This window comes from Eubalaena glacialis, chromosome 13 (genome assembly GCF_028564815.1).
Source record: "Eubalaena glacialis isolate mEubGla1 chromosome 13, mEubGla1.1.hap2.+ XY, whole genome shotgun sequence".
Classification (NCBI taxonomy): domain Eukaryota; kingdom Metazoa; phylum Chordata; class Mammalia; order Artiodactyla; family Balaenidae; genus Eubalaena; species Eubalaena glacialis.
The window spans coordinates 18,439,467-18,467,247 of record NC_083728.1 but is presented as its reverse complement, the minus strand read 5'-3'; the positions used below and the strand labels follow the sequence as shown (position 1 = coordinate 18,467,247).

General features: G+C 43.0%; 1 protein-coding gene across 1 annotated transcript in view; it reads right to left on the bottom strand.

Annotated features, from left to right (window-relative positions):
* The window catches only part of PTPRT (protein tyrosine phosphatase receptor type T), a 776,285-nt gene that overhangs the window by 100,034 nt on the left and 648,470 nt on the right, over window positions 1-27,781 (bottom strand). Inside the window, exon 15 of the mRNA XM_061209812.1 lies at window positions 20,368-20,516. Within this exon, the coding sequence (XP_061065795.1) occupies window positions 20,368-20,516 (149 nt within the window). The remainder of the gene's footprint in view (window positions 1-20,367; window positions 20,517-27,781) is intronic.

Here is a 27,781-nt window from a genome sequence, read left to right as displayed (position 1 = left end):
TTGTGAAGTTATTTAATACTATTAGTAGAAAAGTCTGTATATGGCTGTTCATGTTAGTATAGATAGGATATTCCAAAGAACGTAGAGGAACATGTCCTGCTTAGTAAGTTACCTGAAGCAGAAATAAAGAAAAGTAAATTGTATGGTTTTGATATTCTTGCAAACAGGAAAGAGAGGGATTCTAGGGTGGCTTTTGAGAGAGGTTTGTACAGGGGGGATGACAGATTGTGTGGGGAAGGGTGGGTTTCTGTCAGACTGAAGGTTACAGCTTTGTTGTGACTCCAGCTTGGGCAGGGCATGATCTGGAATTTCTCCCTGGCTCCACAGTTGTGCTCACACTAAAAACAACCAGCCCAGCATTTTGTGTTGTGTATGTATCACTGCACTCTGAGACCCACATCCTCATAGGAAGGTGCGTGATGGAAGGGAAAAAAAAGTAAATAATGCCTCACATTGAAAACATTTCCTCTCTCTCATTTGTCAAAATCATCTTAAGACAAAGGTATGCAAAATAGTTGCAGGGTAATACTTAGCTAAACTAGAAAAACTCAATTTTGTCAGGTTTTACAGTCTTCAGCCTGACAGGTGACTTTGTCTTTTGTTGATGTATACGAAAGAGAAAATGAAATGCTAAACTTGTAATATGCAACAGCTATTTGAAACGCGTTTGCCGTTATCCTGGATGGAGAGAAGCCTGCTTTCTTCATTTCAAACTATGCCCTGGATACTTAAGCAGAGTGTGTGGATATAATAAGCTACAAAGACAACAGAACATTAATAGAGTAGAAACAACACAGTTTTGGAGTTATAAGACTTGAGTTTTCATCCTGGTTTTGCCACTAAATTGTCTTGCACAATTACTTTCACCTTCTGGATCTTAACTTTAAAATTATGGAGTTGAGTTAGACCACTCCTTCTCAACTTTTAATATACACGCTAGAGATAGTTTAAAATGCATATTCTAATTCAGTGAGTCTGGAACGTGATCCGAGAGTCTGCATTTGTAACAAGCTCCCAGGTGACGGTCATGCTGCTGGCCCATGGACCTGCGCTTTGAGTAGTAAGAGATTAGATGGTCTTTAAGGGAGCTTCCAGTTAAGAAATACAATTTGTTCATTAATGGTCCTGGAGTTACTCAATAAAGCAAGCACTGTCCTTTCTGCTTTTAGTGAATGAATGAGGTGGTACACCTTAGTACTGTTTGAAACCAACCAAACAAAAACATTCAAGCAACCAACGCTGCTGGCCTTTACTCTGGGAAGGACAGATACCTAACACTCTCATAAGAACTGATAAAGCTGTGTGTGCACATCAAGGGTTAGCCTGGCAGACCCTCAGCTGTTGAATTACAGAAGTTGACTGAAATGGCAACCTACTTTGTTTTATGTAGTGGATCCCAAACCATTGGGCTATACAAGAGTCACTCAGGGAACATGTTAAGTATAGATTTCTTCCCTAGACCTAAGGACTTAGTAGCTTTAGTTTGGGGCCAATCATGTTTGGGAACTACTGTTACAACCATTTAGTGAGGGTCAGGGCAGTGACTGGGGGCCAGAAAGGGGAATTTTGACCCAATTCCTGATTGAAACATAGTAAAGAAGATCAATCCTACAAGGCCGCTGCTCACCAACTTCTCCAGAATTCCAGTGGCTTCTTCTCATGGTAATACAGGTGTGCAGGGCATAAGGGAATCACTGTTATAGAGAAACTGCCTCTGAATAGTAGCACTTGTGGGATGTCAATGCTTTAAGGACCCCTGAAAGTTGCAATGAGAGGTCTTAACTACAGTTCCTATTCTTTTTTGGTTACAGAAATGCATCAGAGGAACCAAGGTTAAATCCTGGCTCTACTACTTATTAACCAAAAAGCCTTTGGTAAATTCTTATAACATATCACATATTAAGCCATGTATTAATTATCTATCACTACCTAACAAACCACCCCCCAAATAAGCAACTTAAAATAACAAACATTTACTATCTCACAGTTTCTGTAGGTCGGAAATCTGAGTGCAGCTTTCATGGGTACCTCTAGCTCTAGGTCTTTCATGAATCTGCACTCACGCTGTCAGATGTGACCATGGTTACATGTGAAGACTCATCTGGGGGGAAGAATCTGATTCCAAGTTCACTCATGTGGTCGCTAGCAAACTAATTTTCTCATGGGTTATTGGAGTAACCACGCCCAGTGGGTCTCCCCATAGGGCAACTCATAACATGGTAGCTGGCTTCCCATGGAGCAAGCAAATGAAAAAGAGAGAGAAAGCAAGCAGCCCAGATGGAAGCCCCAGACTTTTTATAACCTAATCTTGAAAGTGACACCTCAATACTTTGTTACATTCTATTCATTATATGCCAGTCAGTAGATCCAGCCTGCATTCAAAGGAAGGGATAATACAAGGATGTGTGAAAGCAGGCAGGAATCATCGGGGGTATCTCAGAGGCCGCCAATTACAAACCCCAATGTCACCCCACAATGCTTTTGTGAGAGCCCAAAGAAATAATGTCAATAAAAGAGCATTTATATACGTTACAGCAACATACACATATGGGTATACATATTATAATAATTTATCCCAAGGGGTCCAATCAAAACCCTCCAGCTACTTTTATTTAGCTTTCATTAGCACTCAGTTAATGAAAGTCCTTTAATTCATGAAAGGTTCTAAACTACCCTCTCTACACTTTTCCAAAGATTTTTCCAATACCTGATACTTCAAGGGAAATAAATGATTTAATTTTCCTTACAACATGAATTGCCACTGACAACAGTCTTGAATCGCTAAAGAGTTAACAATGCACTTTGAATTGCGTTACGCAGATAAAACATTCATTCCCTAAGTAAATGAATTAGCCACATAATTGACAGTCGATTCCAGTAATAAAACACTAATTAAGTGATTCTGCTAAGTAAAAAGTGCAATGTGATGAATTTGCTAAACAATGGTCTAACTAATAAATTTTCATGCTAAATAAATGACTTAGAATAGTGACTAAATGCTCACCATGTTTAGGGTCAGTTGAAAAAGCAACGGTGCTTTTAGAAACAATGACCGAACTGATCCTGCCAGCTAACACCCTTAACAACATTACACTGGGTTCCTTGCCAAGCAGGGACCTAGTAAATACGTCTGAATGGGGCGGATGTACTAGATTCGGGGAGTGGGGGAGGGCAGGGAAATCACCATGGTCATAGCATGAGTGACTAGCCTAAAAGAGAACTTGGAGGGATTTCCCTGGTGGCACAGTGGTTAAGAATCCGCCTGCCACTGCAGGGGACACGGGTTTGAGCTCTGGTCTGGGAAGATCCCACGTGCCATGGAGCAACTAAGCCCGTGCGCCACAACTACTGAGCCTGTGCTCTAGAGCCCACGAGCCACAACTACTGAGCCCGCATGCCACAACTACTGAAGCCCACGTGCCTAGAGCCCGTGCTCCACAACAAGAGAAGCCACCGCAATGAGAAGCCCGCACATCGCAACAAAGAGTAGCCCCTGCTCGCTGCAACTAGAGAAAGCCCGTGCACAGCAACAAAGACCCAACGCAGCCAAAAATAAATAAATAAATTTATAAAAAAAAAAGAGACAGAGAGAGAACTTGGGAAGTCCAGTATAGCCAGACTGGAGTCACAGCAGAACTGAGTAATGGGCAAGTGGAGGAAGGCTTCAATGCCAGACCTTACTGGGCTAAGGAAGGTCAGAATCAGCACCAAAGAGAAATATGGAAAGCGGTGGCTTCATAGGTACGAGGGTCTTTGTTATCCTTTGGAAGCATCTTGGGTTAACCTATTTACTATGGTGCCTTCTGAAAGGATGTGGATTGAGAGAAGTCCATGCTTCTTGTGGGCTCTACTGGTTTGGACTTCCAAGTTCTGTCCAACAAAGAACAGTGTAGACTGCTCATCATGAAAAACCTTGCTCTCTGGACCCCTGCAGCTAGAACAGAGTCTTGCTTTTCCTTGAAAACATCAGGCACACTCTTGCCTTGGGTGCCTCGAACAGGGACACTCTTGACATTTTATCTTTTTCAAGTCTTCGGTCAAATTTCATCTTCTGTAAAACTGCAATGCTCCCCCACTTATAACTCCAAATACCACTTATCTTGTTCCATTTTTTTCATAGCACTTGTCATTTTCTATAATGCCATATAATTTACTTATCTTTTTATTGTCCATTGTTTATTTTCTGTTTCTCTCTTTCCACTCCCTACCACCACTACCATGTAAGCTTTATGAGGACAGGGAATTTTCCTGGCTTTATTCACTTGATGTAGCAGGAGAGCTAACACGTGTCTAGCACATAGCAGGTGCTCAACAAACATTGTTGAGTGAATGAATGGCAGGAGAGTTCTCATTATGTTCTAATCACTGAAGACAGTAGTGCAATCTGGGATTTGAAGACATCAGCATCAAAGTATGCCATCTCCCCAGTGGCCTCACAAGTGTCTGCATATCTCACATTATTTGGGAGGGAGTACATTATAGTAGTCAGATCATATGCAAGATAAATATTAGGTTTAAATCCCTGATATAACTCTTACGAGCTATGTGACCTTGAACAAGTTACTTAATATCTCTGAACCTCAGTCTCTACACTTGTGAAAGAAGCCCGATGCCAATAATAACTGTCACTTCAAAAGTTGTAAGGATTAAAGGATATAGCATATCACAACATCCTGCATAGCCCCTGGTACATAGTTAGGGCTAAATAAAGGTTAGTTTCTTCTACTTTCCCCTTTGAAGACAATGAGGTATATTCCTTAAACGTAAGAGTAAGTTGACTTTTCAGATTTTCCCAAATATTGGGAATATCCATAAGTGACTAAAGTTGGAGAAGGGTAAGCAGTGACTGGGGTGCGAGGGGGAGAAGGAAAAAATTGTTAGAAGCATAGAGCCCTCTGGAGGAGACGGGGGAGGTCACAAGGGTAGGGGCAGCAGGAGTCACAAAGTAGTTCTGAAGAGTGTTCCTTCTGTGTTCCAGTCCTGCACTGAATGATGGAGTCCAAGGATGCCATTATTGGCCATGAGGTCTTTAGAATTAATGACGAGCACAAAGATATTAGGATTAGGACTTCCCAAGAAAAGGAGTTGCAAAGAGCACCTCATCTACCTCTCCCAGACTAGTGCAATGGTCTCCTCCTGGTCTCCCCACCTCCACCATGGTATCAAAACCTAAGAGTAACCTTAGTCATCTTCACGACTGCAGGACCACGTTTTTCACGCAGTCCACAAGAATAGTCGGTTAAATACAGAATAGTTAAAAGTGAATCATTGTGATCCATCTTGATCACAAAATTAACATAACGGTTCATTCAACAAATACTCATCAAGCATCTGTCACATACCAAGCACCTAACGCTAGCCTCTAGGGACACAGTGACGATAGTCAAAACAGAAGTGGTCTCTGCACTTCGGAGCTTACAGTTTGTAAAGAAGGCAGACAGTAACCAAATACTGTTAAATAAATATTTGAATACATAATACTTGTGAAAGAAGGGACTAGAAAAAAATGGTCACTGTTTATATTAGAGATTAGGAAGTCCTCAAAAGATGACAGAGAATCATGGTTCTGAAGGATTAATAAGGGTAAACAATGAATGACAGAAAGGAAGAATGTTCTAGGAAGAGGGAAGGGAATTGTGGAAGCCATGATGTTGGAAAATACTTAGTGTTTTCCAAGAATAGAAGGAAAGTCAATATGACTGAACTATACTGAGAAATCCAGAGAGTGGTTAGAGACGAGACCAAAGATGTAGACAGGAATCAGATCATTCTGAGTCTTACAGGCCATGAGATGCATTTTAACTTCACTCTGAGGGCAATGGGGAGCCGGTGACAGGTTTTCAGATGGACGGTGGCATGGTAAGACTTGCATTTTTAAATTGCAGAACAGGCTTGGCAAATAGCTCTTTTATAAGTAAAGCATAATAATGACATTGAATTATTAGGTAAACCTCTGCTGATGGATCAATTTGCAAGGAGAGTGATGGGACAGTAAAAGAAGGGTTATTAATAAGAGTGGGGACCAGATTTACAAGTGCATGTATTTGCTAGGGCACAGCTGGCTGAGCACTCAGTGGAGGACCACATGGGTCTTCACTGTAGCAGAAACAGAAGTGACTCTGATACTTTGGAGTGACTCTTACTTTCTGAGCCTCTGGCACATCTGTAGATCAGAGGGAATTTCATCCAACCTATATCAAAGACCCTGAAGATGAAAGGGGTTTTCACCTTGGAAAAACTGAATTGGCCCAATGAGACATTAACTGAATAAGGATACTAATTTCAAAAATCGAATATGTCCAAATATTTTCAGGCATCAAACCATCAAAATATTGACTGATCAAGAAAATATAGAGCAAGCACGGATATCTAATCAATACTTCTGGACTTCACAGTCCAGAGGATGGAATGTTGTAGAACATCCTCTCTCTATCACCTGCTTCATTACAAACAGTTGGCCACACCAATTTGTAGTCACTATTAATTCTGTAAGCAGGTATGTGTGTGTGTGGGTGTGGGTGTGGGTGTGGGTGTGGATGCATGTGTAAAATAAATGTCCGTTGCATTACTGTTTTGTGCTAAGTCACTTTCCTTGGATCTGATACATGCAGAAACAATACTTACTTTTTATTAGTCTTACCAACTCCCACTCCAATACATTCTCCTCACTGTCAGTGGGATGATCTTTCTGGAACTGGACTCAATCCTGCTTCTCCGCTTCTTAAAATCTGTGCTAGCTCCTTGCAGAAAACATTATAAATTCCAAACTCTCTAGTTTTTGACAATCTTTAAGACACAGCCCTTGATCACTTTCCTAGGTTCATCTCCCACCACCTAATCCCATGGAGTTAAAAATCCAAATACTCCAGGGATGTCAAGCCACTCATAATTACAAGTCCAAGGGAAAGGACTTCCTGAGAAAGGGGTCAGGGTCAGGGTGTCTCAAGGAGGATCAGACCCTCGGACAGAGACACCAACATCTGTCTCCTGCCCTTCACATTCTCTCTCAAGCTCTAGGGAAAAGATAATTTTATTGATGTCTTTTGGACTCTGTATTTTAGCGAAGACATTCACACTCACAAGGGATTGTACATGAGAGCAAAAGCTCTTTCCAGATTCTGAAGATCTTCAGAGACCTTGCCAAACCATGTGCTAGTAATGGAAGAGTTATCACTGTAACCGAAGTGGAAACTGGAGATTTGGAAAGTATTCCTATTTATTGTTCACTCTAATCAGCCAAGTAGACCTCACACCATGGTGCCCATGTACATGTATTCTCTTCTGACTACCATTAATTCCTTCCCTTCCTGTAGGCATGTGCCATTTCCCCTGTTGAGAGGTGAAGCCTGCTTCTCCACTCTTTCAGGCTTACCTGTGACTGCTTTTAATAATGATATGCAGCAGAAGTAATGCTGGCCAGTTCTCAACCTAGTTTTAAGAGGACTGGCATTCCTTCTGGCTTTCTCAGAACACTCGCTCTGGGGGAAGCCAGCCATCATGTAATAAGTCTGACTACCACAAGTCTGCCATGCTACAAAGAAGACTAAGTTAGACGCATAGGGAGAGGGGCCAGCCATCCCCAGATGTTCTAGTCATTTCAACCAAGGGGTCAGACACACAAATAAATGAGCCATTTGGGCATTCCGTCCCTAGCAGATGCCACTTGAGGAAGAAATGAGGACCCAGACATATGGCTCTCGGAGAGCCATTCCAATTATTTCCAGCCATTCAAGTCATTCCATCTGAGTCTCCTCATTTTCAAGCAGACACAACCACTATCCCTGCTCACCCCTGCCCCAACTCTTGGCCTACAGAATTGTGAGCAAAATATAATGGTGGTTGTTTTATGCCATTAAGTATTGACGTGGTGTGTCATAACAAAACAAAGACAGCAATAACATGTTTCTCCTTTTCTGCCTTGACAATCTCTGATCACTCATTCTTTAAGATTCAGCTCCGCACTGACACTTTCCTTGATCATCTTGAAGCAGCCCAAGAAGCCTAATTCCATTTCCTACTGATATTCTATCAACTCCTTTTGGCTTCTTCTCATCTAAAAAACCAACACAGTTCAAACCCCTTCCTTTTTACTTAGTGAGTTTCAATAACCAAAGAAACATCTCAGCTCCCAAGACAAATCATGTGGGGAAGCCAGCTCTCCATGACCATATAGATTGGATCCATGTAATTGATGCCCATTGTCTCTCAGAACATTCCCAGACAACTGATGTTCTCATGGCTACTTGTGAGGCCATCCAGCCAGTGGAGACTCACAGTCTGTTATATCTGCCTCCTGACTTCACTCTTTTTCTTGTTTCTTCCACTGGCAGAGCCAGATAGCAGCCTATCTGAGTCTTTGCCTATATTTGTGTCTGGTCTGAAGACCACCAGCTGTTATCCTTCCCTTTTCTTATGAATAGAGGAATGATTGTATCACATTACCAGAGCAGCCAACAGTTAACTACTTGAGGATATTTTGAGTAGCAGCTCCCAATTTTGCAGGAACAATGAAAAGGGACTTGTAAAATTCCCCCCAGTGTTGGCAGACTAGAGGTTGGTGACAGGGGTGGAGACATGCTAAGATCTGGATATCAGCTGACTGGCAAAGAAACATTCTTTGATTCCTTTCTCTGCTGCACTCAATTCTGAATGCAGAAAGTGGGTCAACAGTGTATAGTATCAGCTGTACCAGGCTTTCTAAATATTCCTTTTTATTCTGACTTAGTATTGCTATGCCTGAGTCGCATCTATCTACACATCCATCCATTTATCCATCTAGTCAACTAAATAAGAATTTCTGTCTATCTATTCTGTGCCACACACCATGCTACATGCTGGGGACACAGTAGTAAGCAAACAGAAATGGTCCTCACCTCTTGAATCTTGCCAACTATCAGAAGAGTTGGACCTTAAATACATTTGGAAGATGAGGTCAGTGCTGAGAAAACAGAATTCTATGATAGCACCTAACAAAGGAATCCAATCTGGCCTGGGGAGAACGGGGTCAGAAAAGGAAGAAATCCATGAATTGAGATCTAAAGGAGCCAATTAGCGGAAGAGTGTGGGTATAGCCAGTGTTCTAGATGAGGAGTTATAAAACATTTCTGTTAAGGGCCAGAGAGTAAATATTTAGGTTTTGTGGGCTAGATGGTCTCAATAGCAATTAATCAACTCTACTGATAGGAGCACAAAAACAGCTATGTATAGACAAGATGTAAACAAACAAGCATAGCTCTTTTCCAGTAAAGCTTTATTGACAAAAACAAAGAGTTGGCTGGATTTGGCCTGTGGGCTGTAGTTTGTCGACCCTGCTGTAGACAGAGCAATGGCATGGGCAAAGGCCCTGTGGTAGAAGGAGTGTGAAAAAGGTGGAGCACTTAGAGAAGAAGGTAGTGTGGCTGGAGCTCACAGAGAAAGGAACAGTGAAATGTGAGAACTTGGAAGAAATAAGCAGGGCAAGATCTGTATATAAGATCTGGATGGGGACTTCAGTTTTTAGCTTAAGAAAAATCAGAAACCATAGAATTGTTTTCAGCCAGGGAGATATGAGGCAACATATTTACACTTGCCTTGAATAGATCTCCCTAACTGCTAAGAAGAAAATGAACTAGAGAATGACAAGGATGGATATGAGGATTATTTAGGGGCTATGGATCTTACTGAAGTAGGAGATGATGGTAACTTGGACGAGGATGGAGGTATTGAATGTGGATGGGTTCTACACATATTGAAGATGTAGAATAATCAAAACTTGGTATTGAATTAAATGTGGAGGGTAAGGGAAAGGAACATGTCACGATTACTCTACACTGTATCTCTGCTAAATGTATCTCTGATATCATGTTTAACACATTTCCTCTTGTTTTACTGCCAAGGGATTGAAATTTTACTTTCATCTCCAGCCTTCATATAATTAGGGAGTCAACTCACATGGCTGGTGAAGTGAAAAGTAAATCACCCGAAGACAGATGAATTACATGGTTAATGGGCCAGAATAGCCTCCCTTCACCAGACACCATTCTCCGTGCAGCTTCTACACATACCTCTACTAGATGTATCATGCCATATCACTGTGTCTGTGTTCCCTAAAATATCGTGGGATTTTTGGAAGCAGAACTGCCTTTTTCATGTTTGTGTTACCAACACTTAGTATTGTGGTTGGGGGATCTCCTCACTTGACATCTGTCCACTCTAGAGGTAGGTGCAGGTTAGAGATATAATAGATGTCTGGTGGTGTAGGCAGTTCCTCTAGATCCAGTCAAGAGCATCCTACTGAGTCAGCCTAACTAAACATCATGACATACTCCAGGAGTACGTAGGAGACCACCTAGAGAATGATGGAGATGGTAATGCAGGGGACAGAGGGATTTTGCCTGTCCTTGGCACTCTTGATCTTTTTCTTCCACTTCCTTGAATTCTGCTTTGCAAAGACGTTCCCTCTCCAAACCTCTACCTCCTGTATTATACCTGCTGTCCACCTCTGTGGGCAATGGGACAACCTACCACCTGGGTAAGAACTTTACGTGGGCTCCTCAACCTCTGTGGTGATGTCAACACTACGGCTCCTTCACTGAATTTCTAAGGTATATAGATCTGCTCCCAACCACTAATACATAAATCAGACTTCAGACTTTTAAAAATTTCTATTTTGATTCAGAAAGCTATGCTTTGCATACTGAGATCTTATCATGATCCTGGCTGAGTAGACAACCATGAGGCCACCTAATCCATTAACTCATTCACACATTCCAAGGTCCATCTTAGGGTCTGGGTGGATGACCAGAAAGTCTGCACTTGGACTAGTCACGTAGCCCCTTTCATAGACCCTTGTTTTGCCCTCAGCTTTAATTGACTCCTTTTCTGGAGGCACTTCTAATAGGTAAGTCCTAGTTCAATGCTCTGGTTCTTCCATTAACTTGCTAAGTGATGCCAGGCAACGTGTCCCATCTTAATGTGCCTCAGTTTCCTTATTCATGGCAAAGTCTTCAATCACTGTGTATATACAATGTAGCAAACATTTATATCTCCAGGCCAGATTCCTCTGCTGAGCTCCAGGCCCACAAATCCAACAGCCTACTTGACATCTCTTCAGTGATTCAACAGCACTTCAAACCTTATCTGTCTAGATCTGAACTCCCCCTCTTCCGCTTCAAATCTGGCCTCTTCTTGTGCTCATTATCTCATTTAATGTCATCACCGCCCACTTAGACTGAGAATAAGCAGAAAAGAGAAGATTCTGGACTAAGTCCTGGGATGTTGGAATGGTTAGAAGAAGAACCAAGAAAGAAGCATGAGAAGAAATGGCTGGGGAAGAAGGAGAAAACCCAGGAGAGTAGAAATCAAGCAAAGAAAGTATTTCAAGGACAGGCTGCTGATAGGGCAATCATATAAACCCAGGTTCAAACCTCAGTCTGGTTTCTTGGTAGCTGTGTGCCCTTGAGAAAGTTACTTAAAATCTCTGAACCTCAGTTTCCCTGACCTGCCTCATAGAATTGTTGAGATTATGAAATGAAATGATGCATGTAAAGTGCTTTGTCCAGGAAATTACTCACAAAATGTTAGCTGGTAGAATTATTATCTGTGTTTTCAACTTATCAAGGCTGTAGCTTTGAGCTGAGGAAAAAAAACCTAGTCTCTAAGCTCATTTTATTCTGCTACCTAGCAACTATATATTTACATTTTCAACATCACTTCTTTATCCTTGATTACTTTAACAAGCACTTCCTAAGTGCCCTGTTGCAATTCAGGACCACCTGTGAGGTGTATAGAACAATTCTATTTTCTTCTCAAGATGTAGTGGCCTAGCATAAATTGTCAAAAACAAGTTCAGCTTTGTAGCTTTACTGAGGTCTCTTTGAAAGGGTATTGAGGAAGAATGTCTGGGCCAGCTCACAATGAAAGTAAAGGTCTGTAGCTGATAAAATGCTACCCCTACTTATTTATAATGGAAAGCTGAATCTATACAAATCAAAGAGAATATGAGGCCAGGTTCCAACAACATGCAAGGGCACCTAACACTGGGATCACTCTAATTTCCAAATAGGTTGCCCCTCCTGGAAAGTGAATTTAAGTAGGCTACAAATGTAAGTTCCTTCTCGGGCAGGTTCTAGCTACTGTTCCAGACATATCTCTGGTCATATGCTTTCAGAACAAAGCACCTTGTATTTTAAGGCCCCTTCCTCAAGTTCACCATACCCCTTACACCTCCGAGCCTTTGTCCCTTCTATCTGGGACAATCTTTTTCTTGCACTTTCTTCAAATCAAAATCCATTTCCTCACATAGACAGTACTGTCTAACTCACTTAGGCAGAATTAATTACCTGCTGAGCCTCTGATCAGTGTTCCTGGGGCACCATACATGCCTTTTCTCTATCACTTATCGCATTTATTGAAACTAATCCACTTACGGATCTCCTCTTGGAGGACAGTAATATCCTTGAAGGCAGAGACTATGTCTTATTTATCTTTACAATCCCTACCCTGCTTAGCATATAGTCGGCAGTCAATGAATATTTAAAGGAATACTTCAGTTATTCCCATAACCAGGGACTTCTCAGGGACTCAGTTCTTCATCTTTAAGATGAGGAAGTTGGATCAGACGGTGTCTAAGGTAATTCTTAGTTTTGATAGTCTACTATGTCTCCTTTTGGAGTCTAATATCCTTCTCTGACACTTATCTTAGTTTAACTCTTTAATGCTTGGGATGGACAATTTGTTTACTTTCTCAAGGCCACTTAAATTTCCATTTTGCATTTCCAAGGAATAAACAATTCCATTCCACTTTGGGTTGCCAGGAACTTAATAAGTGTGTCCTTTAATCTGTCAGCCAAGAGGATGATTGCAAAATATTCAATAATCTCTATAAAATATTCAATAAAACTGGAGGTGGCAAGCTTGTAACATTCAATTCTTCTCCTAGATCCCGTTTAATCCTGGAGCCACCAGAAAATATAATTGTCCCTTCAAACAGAACTTTGTGCATTTTAAAAAATTCCTCTTCATGATGTTCTGTCGAGCTCATGGCTTCACTGTGGGACCCATGACTGCTCTTCCTTGTAAATTTCCACTCCTTCCATTCTGACTATCGGGTTGTTTGCCATTCAGACAAAAGGACAGAAAGTTCCAGAGAGGGTTGTGAAAGGAGCCCTGGGTTTAGGGACCCTCAGCTATATATGAGCTTTAGCAGCCTTCAGGTCTAGCATCTCCAGATAGCCCCTCTTCTTGGTGCATCCACCCTGAGAAAGGGAAAATCAGCCTTTCTCTCTCAGTGTGTCTAACTGTACTATCAGAGACAATTTCGCACATAGAAGAACTAGGGCTTTGGAGTCTGATAGTCCTGGGCTTTACTACTAGCCAGCGATTCTCAGACTTGAATGTGCGTCAGCATTACCTGGAAGGCTTGTTAAAAACAGTGACTGCTGAGCCCCACCCGCGGAGTTTGGGGTTCAGTAGGTCTGGGGTAGGGCCCAAGAATTTGCTTCCAAAAAGTTCCCAGGTGATGCTGATGCTGCTGGTCTGGGGACCACACTTTGAGCAAATGACTCAATGTTTGCTGAAACTGAACACTTTAGTCTCCTTCTCTATAAAATGGGAATAATACCATCTATCTTACAGAAGGCAGTATAGTGGAATGATCTTGGCTGTAGGCTTAGGGGTGTCACACAGACCCAGGTTTAAGTTCCAGCTTAAAAATCTGCCATTTAAAACTATGAAGGCTTAGGCAAGTTCCTTAGTATTTAAACCTCAGTTTTCTCACCTGTAAATCATCAGGGATAATCATAACACTTATTCAATTCTCCCAACATACCAATGAGATAAGATAATGCATATAAAACACTCAGCTGGAAATGGGCTCATAATTAATGCTCAATAGATAATAGCTGGTATGATGAATATTAATAATCTAATAACTATTGTAATTTGAGGCCCCAAACTGGGAGGATTAAGTGAGCTCCTTGGCTAACCCAGCTAGAAATCAAAAATATCTCAGTACACTGGGATAACAGGGTCAAATCTAACAAGAGGACACAGCACAGATGAAACATAAAGTCTTTACTTGAGACCCTCAAACCCCGAGCTGGAAGCCATGAACTCTGCATGAGGCAGATACGTGATGGACATTTGGAGGTTAATTCAAACGTGAGCAGTGAGTTCTGAACCCAGGTTTGGAAAAGTGAGTGAGGGTGGTGGCAGCCTCCTGAACTTCCAGTAGTTCGGCCCAGGGTAGACTTGGAAACCACACACTCCATAGACATGGACTAAATGGAGACAGATGTGCCAATCAAGATTTTGAACAGATTGGAAAACAGGTATGTGTACTGAAGAAGGTTGATAGCTGATGTGAGGGCCGCTGAGCCTGAGGGCAGGACCTGCAGGGCACACAGCTGGCTGCAGTCCAATAGCTGGGGGTGAGGCTGGGAGCTGCAGGAAGAGAAAGACTGATTTCATTACCTTCTGGGACACCAGAGGGCAGACAAGGGCCAGCATCTGGTTGCTGACCAACCCATACTTTGTGTGCAAAATCAGGAATGAATGGATGGAAGTTAGAGAGAGCAGATTTCACCTTAAAAGAAGATAGAATCCAGTACCAGAAGAGCTGGAACCAGATATGGCCTTGGAGCTAGAAGATCTTAGATGAATTCCAGGTCCATCATTCATATATACATACATACATATTTGGGTTGTGCAAAGATGCTCATTGTGGGACCATGAGTCTCCCACACCAGGCTGCAATCTCTCTCTCTTGCTCATCTCTCTCTATATCTATACAGGGCTTGGACCAGCTCAGGAATGCCCGAGGATGGGATGGGACCATCTGGTCTACAGTCCCACTTCCGAAGAAACTCCTGGTGGGACAATTCTCACAGGTCCTTTCTGGATTACTGGGCAGCTACCTTCCTGCGACAGGCATTTTGGGCCCTGAAGTGGATAGAGGAACCCAGAGGAGGCTCTGTCCTATCAACTAGCAAGGCTATTCACGCTGATCTCCTTTCTTTCCTTCACCCTGCTTTGTGATGGAGAGAAAGCGTAAGGTTGGAGGAAAGACAAGACGCTTGGTTTAGAAAGTAGAACATGGGTCCAAACCTCACTATGTATTCATTACGGGACCTGAGGAAGATCTTTTAATATCTCAGAGCACCAGTTTCCTCTACTGTAAAATGGGTTTGCTAACAAACATACCAACTAGAGAGGGTTACTGTGAGGACAGAGTAAGATGCCAGATTTGAACATGCTTATCACAGAGCCTGGCACCATGTGGGAATCTGACTGGCTCCATGCCAGCATCCAGCCACAGGCTCCTTGCAGGACACTGTGGTGGTAGCAGCTTCTGCCCACGTGGTAGAAAAGGGGAGAAGCCATCAGCAGCCTCATACAGTGAGACCAGTGAGTGGTGAGAGCTACATTCCTGGTGCAGGAGAGGTAACATGGATTCTGGAGTCAGATAACCCTATTTTGGCTTCCAATCCCATCCCCACTCTACGTGTGTGGGACTTTGGGCTTATTTACTCCAATTCTCTGAAACTCAGTTTCTTCACTTATGAAATGGGAATAATACCTAATTTATAGGGTTCCTAGGAGGCTTAAGAATGGGATTTATATAAAGCATACAGTCTAGCACATTGTAGATGCCAATAAAAGTGATCTTCCTATTTGGGCTTTTGTTACTAGAAAGCGCAGCGCGAAAGTGGAATTTGAAAGTTGCCAGCCTGCATATTTAGATTACGTTTTCATATAATGGAGTTATATTTTAAAATAACCTGGTCTTGACCCTCTTGTCTTCATTTATGTTTTCCTGATCCTGATTATTTAATTCTCATACAGCTGTTTTATTGTAGGTACTTTTATGGATGTTTTTCTAAATTCTTTGAAGAACTAAGTGGACAAAACCTAACTGACGTCAGGAGAGACAAATCCTTATTATGACTCTGCAAATGCCTGTGTGATTTGCAGCACGGAGTCTCTCTGAACCTCAGTTTCCTCATCTGTAGAATGGGGGTAGTAAGAAACCTACCAGCTCTTTCATGGTGCAGGAATAAGGATCTATGGCTCCAGGTTTTTGCAAAAGGACTTTTGTAAACTATGAAAAACTTAAAAGTAGGAACATTTATTATTTTTGAGACAATGCCCCGTTTTATTCATTTTTGTAATTACACCCCTCCCCAAACTGTGCTCGGGACTCAGGACAGGGACAGGCACGTACTAAGCACTGCGAAAATGGCCACTAAATCTCACCTCCAAGCCCTCGACGGTGCCTGCTTCTTTATTTAGCAGAGAGCTTGATGGCCCAGCATGTGACGCTCCTTAGAGATAAACTGCCTTCACACACCAGCCATGAAACCACTGAATAGAATGGAAGCAAAAAAATGAAGATGGAGTTTACTAACAGTACCCAATGGGCAAGTGAGTCTGTCAAATGCTATTACATGAAGGGTAGACAGCCAAGCCCCGTATCATAGAATTCAACAGCAATTTGTTTTGAAGCATTTTGATTTGGACTAAAATAAACAAGGAGAGGATGAGACTATGAACAAAAGACATAAAGAAGATTGAAGCAGGAATGTAAAAAGAAAGCAGCAGAAGAAAGACCCAGAAAATGATCCCAGGGAGCAAAAGATCTCAGAAAAAAATAACAAGCAGGTACACAAGGCAGTAAGATCAAAATCAGATTACTTAATAAAAGCCAGCATTTCTTTAAACTGAAAACAATGCACACTGCTGGCAGGCACTCCTTTTTCAAGAACGCCACAGCGCTCCAGAGCAACAGCCCATACCTGACAAAGCCCCCTCACCCCTGCATCCCAGAGGTCACTGGTCCTATACAAAATTGGGAGGCTTGATGGAATGGATGTTGCAGAACTTAGCAGTCACTTGGAATCGAAAACCCAGGAAAACAAACCCACACAGTTGGATGCAAAGGTTGAATTAGGCCAGGGCCCACCTGTTCAATAATGAAATAATTGCTCAGGGCAGGTTTTTCTGTAATCTTTTCCAATGTGACATCTATTCTTGTGCTCTGCCTCTAGCAATGCTTCAACATTTGCAAATAATCTCAGGCTCTCCTAAAGACCCGATGGAGAAGCCAGACAGTCACTTCCTTAATGCCACGAAAATGGATTCAATTTTACATACATCAGGGTGATTGCAGAAGCAATTTCTACATCTCCAGTGTAAGCATTACTTACATTTTTTTCCCCTCAAATCACACCCCAGTGATTCCATAGAGCATTTTAAAAGGTACCTGATGCATTCCAGGGCATTCAAAAGAATCCCCAGAGCATGTTTGTGGCTCTAGCCTGAGGACACCAGATGCATAGACAGAATCCTAAAATATTTACTGATTCAAACAAATGCAAAATTTCTTAATAATTGAGTGTAACATCAATTGAATTTTTTCTGTCTTTTTAAAAGCAATATCATTAAAATGAATGTACATACAATATACATATACACATGTCTGGGTATGCGTGTTATGTCTGTGTGTATGTATATGTGTGTATATAAATGTAAAACACACATATATCAATCTTGGAAAGACTGTGTCTGGACTTTAAAACATCTGATTAGATTTTATTGGATATGCTGCTTCTTCCTCTCTGGCTGGCCAATCTACCTCAGTCTTGGGCGCTTTTATCTTAAGAGTCTAAGTTTTATTAGCCCATGGGGAAAATGGAGGCGATGTTTCCCCTTGAAATCCAAGAAATTGGTGTTACCCAGGTTTTCATCTGAAATCAGAAAGCTTAAGATCAAATACCTACAATTTTAGGGTCATGATGTTTGTCATGTGTCTTTGACCATATCTCTTTGGCATTCAGAGTCCTCCCAGGACATTTTTATAAAAATGGAAATGGAAAAACAGGTGCACAAGAGCCTGGCCTGGACAGGAAAGGTTTTGGGTGAATAGGTACCACTTGGCCAGCAGTGCCATCAGCTAGACTTGCTAATGAACTTCCTTGCCTCAGGACAAAAGCAGGAGAGTCAGTGACAAGTTAACACGGCCAAAGGCTTGGGGTGGGGCGGTGCTCAGGATGTGCCTTTAAGAACAAACCAAGCCCAGTTCCTTGCTACCCTCTTTTCCACCTCTCCTTCCCTCTGTCGGCATCCTCTTTTCCTGGACCCAAGGGAATGTATGAATCCCAGAAATTCACCTGGGTGAAGAATGGATTAAGAACTGACTTCGTGTTTAGGCAGACTGCAAACTTGCTCTGCTCTCTGAGGAAAATAGAAGTTAAATATTTACTCATGAAATAATCAGTATGTGCTGTTAGGCTTCGTCTTTAAAAGCCATTTCTCAACCTTAAGAAGTATTCAAACTTAGCATCACCAAGAGTGGGCACAGTGATAGCACGCGTCTATTGAAATGATGCAAAGGGAAGTACGTACACAACGTGACCTGTGCAGCATTTTTGCCAGAATGTTTAACCTGAGTGTGATCATGATGAAAAAAATCAGACGAATCTGGACTGTGGAACATTCTGTGGACAACTGGCCTAGACTTTTAAAAGATGTCAGCATCCTGAAAGGAAAACGAAAGGTGGGAGGACTGTTGTAGATAGAAAGGTGATGGGAGACGTGGTGGCCAAATATAAAGTGAGCACCTTGACTGGATCCTGGATCAAAAGATAGTAACAATAAGAGAGAACATTTTAGGGCCATGGGGGAAATTCAGCTATGGACTCTGGTCTATCAGAGATTGAAACAAGTTGTATTTCTTGGGTAAAATAATTTCATTGTGGTTATGCTGCAGAGCTCTCCTAGTTCTCAGGAAACACATGCTGGATTCTCTGGAGGGGGAGTGTCATGATGTCTAAAACTTACTGCTAAATGGTTCATAAAATTATATATGTATAATGTATGTATACATATAGTGTGTGTGTGTATAGGAGAGAGAGAGAGCAAATACTGCAAAATGCAAACAACTGGTGAATCTAGGTAAAGACTACATGAGTATTCATTTTACTATTTTTTCAGTCTCTATAGGTTTAAAACAAAATCTCTTTCCCAAGGTAGCATGTCAGTATTTGAAAATAGCTGCTGCCTCTTTCAAAGTTCAGCCTTCTTAGCAGGGTGCCTATAAGAACCCCCTGCGTGGCTTTTACAAAATCCACATCCTGAGTCCCCATCCCACTCCCCTTGCCCCAGGAGATTCTGATTCAGCAGGTAAGGTGTGGGGCTCAGATATGCGGATTTTGAAAACTGCCTCAGGTAGGTGCTGTGGTACACTTGAGGTTAGGAATCGTGGGTCCGAGGTACCCTTGGATCCTGGATCCATCAGGAAGCAGCTGTGTAACTGTGGGAAGGTCAGCCAAACACTGAGCTCTGGATACATCATCTATAAAATGGGAACAGTCACACTAAGCATCTCACAAGGCTGTGGTGCAGACGAAGGTGGTCTGTAAATACTGGTTTCCTTTCTTTCTTCATCCTCTCATAGATCTCCATCATCCCAAATTGACCTTATCTAAGTGATTTTTACAAAATACGATTTCGTCCCTTTGCCACTGGCACAGTGTAGGGGGAACATTTGTCTCTGCTCATATTCCTTTAGATTTCCTGCTTTCCCCACTTTGGAGCAGAGGCTGGGGAATCTAGCATTTCTACGCAATTCAGAAAAAGAACTGGCTTTCAGAAAGTTAAGAGCAAAAGTCAGCATGCTTGAGTCTGATCCCCAAGATCAGACTAAACTAAACGAGCTTTAGTTTACTAGTCTTGATGTTCTCCTTTGGATGGGGTGAACTCTGAAATTGTAGCCACTACTATTAGCTTGGGATCCTGTATTAACTCTGCATGAGGACACCGCTGCTCTTGACTAAATGCCACTTGGATCACTAGCTGTGTTTTGAAACTGGCCAAGGCTTGGAAGGCACGGCTTCCAGTTCTGGATAAGTTACTCATCAGCCATGGGACTTTGGAGAAGTCTGAGCCTCAGTTTCATAAGCTGAGAAATGGAGACCGTGATAACGCATAACTCAACTACTTTATGTGGTTTATGTGCAGCATTGTTTTGATGACTGTAAGACACTCAGTTCAGCTTGGCATATTTTTCTCCCTAAGGGCATAACCATGCCTTCCTTCTTCTTTTTTTTTTTTTTTTACTATTATTAGTTTTAACCTGCCTCTGTGTACACAAGCAGCAGTTAAGATGGCTTGCCCTCATTTCCATCTGCTTTGAGGTTCTGAAATACTCCTTTTCACCCCAGGATGGCTGGCCCCATGTCTTTGCCAGGGAGCACCTTCATCCTGGACCACCCCAGGGAAGCAGCCAGACTCCATGGTCCTATAGCACCTGACACTGTGAGGGGTCAACAGCAGAGGTACCAGGGTCAAGCTGGTACGGATGTCCCCTTCCCCTGAGTTGGCTCAACTTACTGAATCCATTAACGTCCTGTGAGCTAGAGGAGAAGCCTTCGTCGTTGCGGCTGGTGCCGAGCTTGGTGGCGGGTTTGTCGGCCGAGGCCACGGGCCCCATCTCCCTCTGCGCTCCACTCTGTGTTTCCTTCTGCTTCTTGGCCAGCTTCCTTTGGGACATGTGCAAGGGGAAAAAAATCACAGTCAGATGGTGACAGTTGCATCCAAGCACTGGAAGATCAGACTGTTCTTTTTCCCCACCCATCATCCTCAACCCCCAAACCTGGTCCATTTTCCAGAAACAGAGTCAAGGCAGGTCCTCCAAGGTCAAGGTGGCATAAACCTAAGTCTTCCTGAAACTGTTAGAGGCCTCCATTTGCTCAGAAATAGGACATTTATCCTGCCTCATCCTCAGCAATGGGTGTGTTCTTTACTTGAGCTTAAAATGGGAAATAATGAGATTTGCACAACACTTTCCTTACTCTCCCTTGAAAGGGAAGAAGAGGCAGGGGGACCTTTCTGTTCCCATGGCTCTGAATGAGATTCAAAATGGAGTCTGGTCTTTCTCAGGGATTGAGCTCGTGAAATAGCCCACCAAACAAAGGTAGATTGAAGTAGAGGCTGGTGTGGGCAGTGGGTAAGGGTGGAGGTGAGTTAGTCTTACAGCTCAAAAGGATAAAGGTTAAAGCAGAACTTGATGCACAGTTATTCCCATAGAGACCCTCAGAACCAGATGGGCATTTGGAATGATGATGACGACGACGATGATGATGATGACGACAAAGTATAGCAGTGATGTTCAAACTTGTGTAAATCAGAATCACTTAGAGAGCTGAAAAAGTACACAGATCCTAGATTCATACAAGTAGGACAGGCACTAGACCTTTGCCTGGCCACCAAGTTCCCCAGGTGATTCTGACACCAACCACTGGAGGTTGAAACCATCAGCTTTGGCATCAGACAGACCTGGGTCCATATCCTACCTCCATAGCCTGGCTGTATGATACAGGGCAAGTTCCTTAACCTCAGTAAGTTCTGAACTTAACAGGCCAACCTCATAGGGATTAAATGAGGATTAAGTGAGATAATGTGTTCGGAGCACAGTGCCTGGCACACAGTGAATGTTTAACACGTGGCAGCTGCTGTTCTTGTTTTTGTATCATCACCACTGGTCCAACTGCATTCCACTGCTGGAATGCTCTCTCCAACAGTCCCGCTGTGGAATCCCATCCGTCCTGGATTATATCAAGTGATGGAGACTTTGGCACCTCACTGGGAGGCTGAGGGTTAAAAAATTCTTTGTATGGATTTGAAATCTACTCCCTTTAAATGTCAACTACTGGGTCTCAGATTTATTGCCAGAGATACAAAAATATGACTAACCCTACTTGCATATGACAGTTTTTCAAATATTTCTAAATAAACAACCTGGTCCCTCTGAGTTTACCCAACGTTTATGTATCTAAATATAGTAATTTTGTTCCTATGATATGCAAGGCTATGGGTTGCACATTAAATATCTGGAGGGTAAATTCTTCCAGGTCTCTTGCTCCATTTTTTTTTTTTTTAAATAAATTCTTATTTATTTATTTATTTATTTATTTATTTATTTATTTATTTATTTATTTATTTTGGCTGTGTTGGGTCTTCGTTTCTGTGCGAGGGCTTCCTCTAGTTGTGGCAAGCGGGGGCCACTCTTCATCGCGGTGCGCGGGCCTCTCACTGTCGTGGCCTCTCCCGTTGCGGAGCACAGGCTCCAGTCATGCAGGCTCAGTAGTTGTGGCTCACGGGCCTAGCCGCTCCGCAGCATGTGGGATCTTCCCGGACCGGGGCACGAACCCGTGTCCCCTGCATTGGCAGGCGGACTCTTAACCACTGCGCCACCAGGGAAGTCCTCTTGCTCCATTTTTCACAGGACTTGGTTTCCAATCCAATCTTGGTCACTCCTATTTCAACACGGAAAGGACATGTTTCCGTGATGTCCCAGAGAGGTCAAATTCAGCACCACCTAGGAAACATCCAAAGGTGAGCCCATCTGATACTGAAACAGGCAGTTTCAAGAGGTAATGATCCCCCTGTCAGAGGAGGTATTAAATGCAAGGGTAAACCCAGACTTAGAAGTATTTTAGAGGCTTTCATCTAGGATCACTTCTAGTTTGATGGTATTTTCCTTCACATGGAGTTGATCTAGCTGTAGACCGCACAGAAGAATGGCAGATGGCACACTCAAGTGAGGGGAGAAAATGTATAAAAGGACTACTGACAAAGTGAGAAGGGTATAAGGGGAACCCAAGGTATAATACAGTGACAGGAGAGCTGTTTATCACCTGTGGGTCCAGAGTGACAAGCAGAGGAAGCAGCAACCAGAACCCAAAAGGCGTTGTGAAGAGGCGGCCACCTGTAGAGAAGCAGTGAACTTCTCCCAAGGGATCCAGCCAGTCCTGAATGACCCCCACAGGGAGGGAACCAGAGGCACAGATTCCCTGACTACATCCTCCCTCCCCCATCTGACCTCCTAGAGTGGCTCACATTAGCTGAACCCAACTGGAAGCCAAAGGCATGGCATCCATTTAGATCTTGCTCTGTAAGCAGACAGCAGAGTAGAGAAGCGTGGAGAGTGAATCTGGATCCAGGAAGAGAAGAGCTTTTGTCTAGTTGAAGACAAATGCAGCCTAAAATGGAATTCCTCTTCTTTTTTGTTTTTGTTTTTGTTTTTTTAATTTGCCTGGGGAAAGAAGGGCGCGCAGGAACAGAAGTGCATCTTTTGGTTAAAATTCTTTGGCCACAGGCATACTGCTCCACTAGTGAAACTATTCCAGGCAGACAGAAAAACAACAAGAAATGAAGCATTCGGTCACTTGCGCCTTTTCTCACCATTGGCAGGCAATCGGCCAGCAGGCAGGGGGAACGCAAATGAAAGAAAAACGAGTAATTCTGCTACTGATGACATTTCAAAGTTTTATTCTTCATTTATTATCAAAAAGGAGTGTGTTTCAAAATGTATATGTGGAGCTTCCCTGGTGGCGCAGTGGTTAAGAAACCGCCTGCCAACGCAGGGGACACGGGTTCGTGCCCTGGTCCGCGTGGATCCCACATGCCGCGGAGCAACTAAGCCTGTGTGCCACAACGACTGAGCCTGCGCTCTAGAGCCCGTGCTCCGCAACAAGAGAAGCCACCGCAATGAGAAGCCCGCGCGCCACAACTAGAGAAAGCCCGCACACAGCAATGAAGACCCAACACAGCCAAAAATAAATAAACAAAATAAATAAATTTATTTAAAAAAATGTATATGTGACCTTCTTAATCGTAAATTTGAAAAGATATACAGCAGACCCTCTGCCTCCATCTGAGTTCTGTGCACACTGCCCCAGCAGGAAATAAAAGGAAATACGATAAGAGAATTAACTTTCAAACTATAAATGAGCAGGTACTGGAGGCTTTGATATTTCCTTAGGGCAGAACTCCCAACCAATCTCATTCTATTCAGGGTAAGATAATATGGAAAGAGTTGTCTTAGGCACACATCACTGGTTTCCAAAGGAATAAAAAAAAAAAGGTCTTGCTCCATCTATGAAAAAACGGCATTTTACAGAAATGTTTGGGTAGCTCTGAACCCCTGGATAAAAAAATTTTTTTAATGGAGCCTCTCTAAAACATAGATATTTAAAAACTGGACAACTGAGTGGTAAAAATCTCAGGTTTTTACATCCTTAGTTTTTCACCCATGGTTGACACTACGTTTTCATGGTGATGATGATGCTATGTAAAATTTTAAAATATGTAGACAGGTGCTTCAGCTACAAAATGGAAATGGAAGGGATGTAGAAGGAAATAAAACACAAAACCATACTTTTGGGATCTTATTCAAAATTTAATCACTAAAAAACCCTCTTAGTAATTTAGGAAAAATCATATTCATTCCTATAGTCATAGAGTTTAGTTGATCCCCCTCCCTCTTTTTCCTGAAAAGAGGGGAACATCCCAAACTTGTGAGTGAGGCACACACGATCTATGGTTCCAGGCTTCAACGCAGCCTTATTTTCCACACGTGTCTCCTTTTAGGAAACACCAACTACCTCATCTTCCTGTCCTAACCATTCCTCAGTACTCCTTACTCCTCAGTGTGCCCCCATTCTTCTCCCTGGACCACCTCCCCTTCATCCTTCAAGGCTCAGTGGCATTCAAATGTCACATCTTCTTTGAGGTTTCCTCTTGCTCCCTAAACAGATGTGTGGTTTTCTCTTCTGGGTTGACTCTCCCATTGAACACAAATTTACTTAGCACCTACACGTGCCAGTCTCTGCTAGATGTAAGAAGATCATAGCGTCAAACACTGGACATGATCTTGACCATCACAGAACACAGACACTAGTGGCAAAGACAGGCACTAAACAGGTAAGTACATAAATCGATATAAAATCACAAAGGTGATGAAATCCAAGAAGGAAAAATACATACAGCTAGGGGAGAGCAGCAAATAGCTGGTTTGAACCCTGTCAGGAGATCAAGGAGGGCCTCGTTGCCATGTCAGCTAAGCACTTGACTAATCCAATTGCAGTGATTCAACCCTCCTACCCAGGAAGGCAAGAACCTCTTGGGTGAACCTCTTTGGACTTCCTGTACCTACTCCAATATTTTGCTGAGTGTCTGGCACACAGCCAGTGCTCAAAAAATTTGTTGTGCAAATTTATGTTTAAAAGTCTACAATCTGGGGCTTCCCTGGTGGCGCAGTGGTTGAGAATCTGCCTGCCAATGCAGGGAACATGGGTTCGAGCCCTGGTCTGGGAAGATCCCACATGCCGCGGAGCAACTAGGCCCGTGTGCCACAATGACTGAGTCTGCGCGTCTGGAGCCTGTGTTCTGCAACAAGAGAGGCCGCGATAGTGAGAGGCCCGCGCACCGCGATGAAGAGTGGCCCCCGCTCGCTGCAACTAGAGAAAGCCCTCGCACAGAAATGAAGACCCAACACAGCCAAAAATAAATAAATAAAATTAAAAAAAGAAAAAAAAAAAAAGTCTACAATCTGAAGTGTAGAAAAGACTGTCATCCTACTCTGAGTACAAATTATAACCACTTAAAAAAAAGATATACGCAAGGAAAGAGGAAGAAAAAGCTGCATGAAATTAGTTTGTGACCTGAAATACTTCTAGTTAATGAATTATTCTTGTCTAACAACTTAGCATTTCCTTCCTGGGGTGTTTGAAGAATTGATGGAATGTTCACAGAAGTCAGAGACTTCTTTTTCCCTCAGAGCCCACAGAATAGCCATAGCTATAGAATGTTTTTTAAAAAACCTCATATAAGATAGTCACATGATATATGGGATGGTCACATAACTCATGCTGTCCTCAGATCCCTCAAGACTCAAGCACTTGTGACTTCCCGAACTTGGAACTTTTTCCTGCAGTTGTTCTGAGATTCCTGCCAATTGGGTCACACAATTTCACCAGCAGGGTGTACCAAGAGCTGTTCAAAAGACAGCATTGTACAAGCCTATCTATTCCTCTGCTGGGTCACCTCTAGAGCTGAAGAATGTTTTAAGACACAGCAATCCGAAGTTCCCTGCTTCTGACAGGTTGGGACAATGTGACGTGGCTGGTGGTATTCTTCCTTCTAACAGATCACTCGGAGGTCCCCCCGACTTTTGCTGGTTAGCTGAGAGAGGGTAGGTGGCTAGGGATGTGCCCACGATGGACCATGACATCTGTGGTTTGTCCTGAGCACCACTCTTGATAAGGGAGGGTGGCAGGTGGAATGGCTCCACGGAGAGGACTGTAAGGGCTGTGAAAGGTTCTGGAATCACGCTACGAGAGGAGAAGGAAGAGTGTCTGAAACAGGGATGTTTCTCATGGAGAGGGAATATTTTGGAATGCTCTCTTCACACACGTGACATCTGGCTCTGTGTGGCCCCAGGGGTCAGAATTAGAACCATCACATTGGCTTGACACAAGGAAGAAATTTCTAGCAAAGAAGAACTGCTCGGGTCTCTTCTGGAAGCGCCTAGTGCCGAATTGCCCTTCCCACGTTTTCTTCTTTGGCAACCTTCTTTTCATCTTTTAGGGGCCAACTCAAAGGCCCCCTACTCTTAGAAGTCTTTGTCTCCTCCCTAAAGTTAGTAGTTTATTTCTCTTTGCACATTAATTGGTTGGAAAAATATTTAATGAGCACCTACTTTGTAGGTGGTTAGACAGAAGTGGCTGTTAAGACAGCAGGAGACCATGATGTGAAAAGCCAGACATGACCCCTGCTCTGTTTAGGCTTTTGGAAGTAATGAGCCCTCCATTATTGGAGGAGTTCACGGAGAGACTCAGAAACTACCTAGGAAAGAGGTGGTAGGGATTCCAGCATCTGGATCCTGCAAAACCCTTGAATATGTGGGTGGAGAACAGGAGACCCGGACAACTGAGGGAGAGTGTTGGTTCCACAGGGCTCTCCCCTGGATATGAAGAGCCATGCCCACTTTCCAGGGGAGACACTGACCAGGCACTCTTTCCTTTCTCCATAGGGTTTTCCCCAACCCATCCTCCATTGGCATCTCTGGACAGACTTTCCTGGGAAAACACAAAGGTTGGAACCCTGGAGCCAGAGAGATATCTCAGTCCATAGGAGGTAGACAAAGAAAACACAGCTGAAACTCTACTCCTATTAAAAGTCGGCATTGTGCTCTTTGAAGCCCGGACAGACACTTCTATGATGACATGATTGACTCTCTAATTAAATTTATACATCAGAAACTGGAAGGGAACTGCACCATTCTCTTATTTTGTAAAAGAAACTGAGGCCAGACAGAGGAGGGGTTTAGACAAGTCATGCAGCATATCAGTGGAAGCCACAGGACCCTAACCTTGCTTTCTGCCTGCCAGCTCAGGATACCTGTTCCAACGTCCCTCTACCTCTCCTTTCGGGATAAAACCAGAAGTGCAAGTTCAGTCCATGGTAACAATTCTAGCGCCTTATGAATGCAGCAAAACCTCATTAATCCAAACTCCACTAACTCAGAATAACTGTAATGGAGGCAGAGGCTGGGCTACCGCACAGCAGAGTTGACAGTGTAAACGAGGATATGGAAAAGTGCAGGATTAAAAGGAGAACACACCACTTTCTCTTCTTTCAGGAGGCAGGATGGCACAGCAGTTAACATCAACTTTGGTGCCAGACAGCCTGGCATCAAAACCTGGCTCCATCTCAGACTAGCTGTGTGAGTTCTTTCAAGTTACGCATGCCTTTGCATGTCAGTTTCCTCCTGTCTATAGAACTGCAGGTAGCAGCAGTGCTCCCAGGGAAGGGAAAGTGTTTGCGAAGATTAAATGGTGCGTAGTTACCAAAGCATTTTCCCCAGTGCATGGTACACAGTAAGCACTCAATAAATGCTCTCTGGTTATCTTTTAAATATAGGAAACAGCCATGTTGATTTAAATGGCCTCATTATTTATTA